Source organism: Piliocolobus tephrosceles, chromosome 21 (assembly GCF_002776525.5).
Source record: "Piliocolobus tephrosceles isolate RC106 chromosome 21, ASM277652v3, whole genome shotgun sequence".
Lineage (NCBI taxonomy): Eukaryota > Metazoa > Chordata > Mammalia > Primates > Cercopithecidae > Piliocolobus > Piliocolobus tephrosceles.
The window spans coordinates 49220040-49222880 of record NC_045454.1 but is presented as its reverse complement, the minus strand read 5'-3'; the positions used below and the strand labels follow the sequence as shown (position 1 = coordinate 49222880).

General features: G+C 65.9%; 1 protein-coding gene across 2 annotated transcripts in view; it reads left to right on the top strand.

The window, feature by feature from the left end:
• The first annotated feature begins 868 nt into the window (after nt 1–868).
• Nucleotides 869–2841, top strand: part of HMG20B (high mobility group 20B) — a 6596-nt gene continuing 4623 nt past the window's right edge. For both annotated transcript variants that reach the window (XM_023183634.1, XM_023183633.1), the window contains exons 1-4: nt 869–944; nt 1244–1299; nt 1647–1755; nt 2337–2540. In XM_023183634.1, coding sequence (XP_023039402.1) covers nt 1262–1299; nt 1647–1755; nt 2337–2540 — 351 coding nt within the window. In that variant the 5' untranslated portion in view covers nt 869–944; nt 1244–1261. The remainder of the gene's footprint in view (nt 945–1243; nt 1300–1646; nt 1756–2336; nt 2541–2841) is intronic.

Genomic DNA, 2841 nt, shown 5'->3' with positions numbered 1-2841 from the left:
CCCGGGAGGCAGAGGTTGCAGTGAGCCGAGATTGAGCCACTGCACTCCAGCCTGGGCGATGGAGTGAGACTCTGTCTGAAAAAAAAAAAAAAAAAAAAAGTGAGCAGCCCCAACTTGGGTCTGATCCTCCAGAGCGGAGCATTGTGACCCAACTCCACGAGGTCCTTGTAACCTCCCTTCACCACCATCTTTCCCCAAATACTTCCAGCCCAGCTCCCAACCCCACCCCCTGCCTGACCCACACCCCGTTCTCAGCTTCGCAGCATCCCAGCCTCTACGCCATGGACATCGTGCGATGTCCCCATTGCACAGGAGGGAAAGCCGAGACCCCACAGAGAGAGCAGCCCCTGTGGCCAGAAGCCCTCGGATCCGGATGTCGGGGGCTCTAAACTGAATAAATAAATAGGAAACGTCTCCGACAGGTTTTGCAGGATGTTAAGAACAGGTCCCACCTTGTCCTAGGGCTGGGGGCTGCCTCGCAGGACCTTAACCCTAGCAAACCCACCTCCGTCCCCATGGCAACCGGGGCGGGGCCCGACCCGGATCCGCCGGTCGCGCCATCCGGCAGCTGCTGGGAGTATAGCCCTCAGAGCGGGAGGAGCAGTCCGCGCCTCGCCTACTGGCCCTTTAAGAGGCTCCGCCCAGCAAGTCCGCCACGCGCTCCCGATTGGTCCCGAGCGCGGCCGAGCGCAGCCGAACTTGACGCACCGCCCGCCGCCTTCCTTACCAACCTCCCACGCGGCTCAGCAGCCTCCCCAGCCAATCGCCGGCCGGCGCGCCGATCGGTATCTGCATGGGCACGCCCGGGGGGAAGGCCTCACCCAATGGGACCGTTCGCCGAGGCTTCATTAGCATGCCGGGGGCGGGGCAGTCGGCGGGGGTGGGCTGCGGGCGGTTGGTTGGAGCGTCGCGCAGTCGGGAGGTCCGGGAAAGTTTCTTTGGAGGTGAAAACAGCCGCGGAACTCCGGGCCCTGCGAGGGGGCGGGGGTGCAGGGGTCCCAGGGCCGGGCCGGGGTCTTTCCTGGGCCGGGGAGAACCGGTCCAGGCCTCCCGGGGGGCAATCGCCCAACAAAGGATTCTTGGGGCGCCCGCCCTCGAGGACTTCCCCGCCCCCGGATCCGGCCCCCTCCCCCAGCGCCCCGGGCCCGGCATCCCGGGGCTCTCCATCACGGGATACCCCAGTTCGCGGTCCGCCATCGGTCAGCCCAGGCGCTACTCAACTTCGCCCGCGTCCGTGTTCCAGGTCCGGCCCGGAGCAGCCATGTCCCACGGCCCCAAGCAGCCCGGCGCGGCCGCCGCGTGAGTGCACCGATTCCCTCCCCACGCCCTCGATACCTTCCTGGCTGCAGCCCTAGCTCCTGAACCCCCGCCCCAGTCACCCCGGCCGGGGTCTTGACCGCCCACAACCTGGGTCAGGGGGCTTCTCCCTCCACCCAATCCTGCACCCCCCACCTCGGCCTCCAGCCCCCTCCCAGGAGCCCCGCTTGTCCCACCTTACCTGGATACTGACCCCATCAGACCCTGCTTCCTCGGGCTCGTGCACTCTCGCAGCAGCCCTGTCGTCGGGGGTCTAAAAGCCCTGGGGTGGGCGTTTGGGGGAGGGGAGGCTCTAGGGACGGGGCTGACCCCGGTATCCCTGGCGCCAGGCCGGCGGGCGGCAAGGCTCCGGGCCAGCATGGGGGCTTCGTGGTGGCTGTCAAGCAAGAGCGCGGCGAGGGTCCACGGGCCGGCGAGAAGGGGTCCCACGAGGAGGAGGTGAGAGTCCCTGCGCTGAGCTGGGGGAGGCCCCGGGCTGCGGCCCCAGCCTTGAAGTCCCGCCCCAGGCTGGATTTGAATTGCTTGTGGCTCCGCCCACAGCCCAGATTTTCCTCCGGAAGCTGAGACCCCGCCCCGTGCGAGCTGCCACGCCCCTGACAGGTCCTCTGCCTCCCTAAGTCCAGGCCCCGCCCACCACACAATACCAGCTCTGCCTACTCTAAGGTCCCGCCCACTTCCACTCCTTGGGGGCGGCACCCTCCCCATGGTCCTGTGGGCCCTTTCTCCAAGAAGCCACGCCCACCAAGCGGAGGCCACGCCCACAACCTAAGTCAACGCCACCCCTGTGCTCAAATCTCGGCTCATAGTCTCTGGGATCCCCTCACCCCTGGCCAGGGACCCCTCTAAACCACCGTGTCCTTACTCCTGACTGGGCCCTACCTCCATCTCTTCCGGGTTCTTCCTCCCAGCTAGGCCCCGCCCCGTCCCCGCCCATACAGCATTAGGCCCCGCCCATGCCCCTCTGAGCCCCGCCCCAGTACGCCAGGCCCCCCTCCCAACGACGCAGCCCGGTTCTGCAGCCGGTGAAGAAACGCGGCTGGCCCAAGGGCAAGAAGCGGAAGAAGATTCTGCCGAATGGGCCCAAGGCACCGGTCACGGGCTACGTGCGCTTCCTGAACGAGCGGCGCGAGCAGATCCGCACGCGCCACCCAGATCTGCCCTTTCCCGAGATCACCAAGATGCTGGGCGCCGAGTGGAGCAAGCTGCAGCCAACGGAAAAGCAGGTGGGCGGGGCGCTGAGCAGGGCCTGCGGACACCCTTACTACCAGTAGCCCCGACCCCCAAAGGATTCCACGTGCAGGGCTTTTCCTTCTGCCTGGTGAAATGCCCACCCATGACCAGCTTTTGTGTGTGTGTGTGTGAGATGGAGTCTTGCTCTGTTGCCCAGGCTGGAGTGCAGTGTCGCAATCTTGGCTCACTGCAATCCCCACCTCCCGGGTTCAAGCAGTTCTCCTGTCTCAGCCCCCCAAGTAGCTGGGATTACAGGCGCCGGCCACCACGCCCTGCTAACTTTTTTTTTTTTTT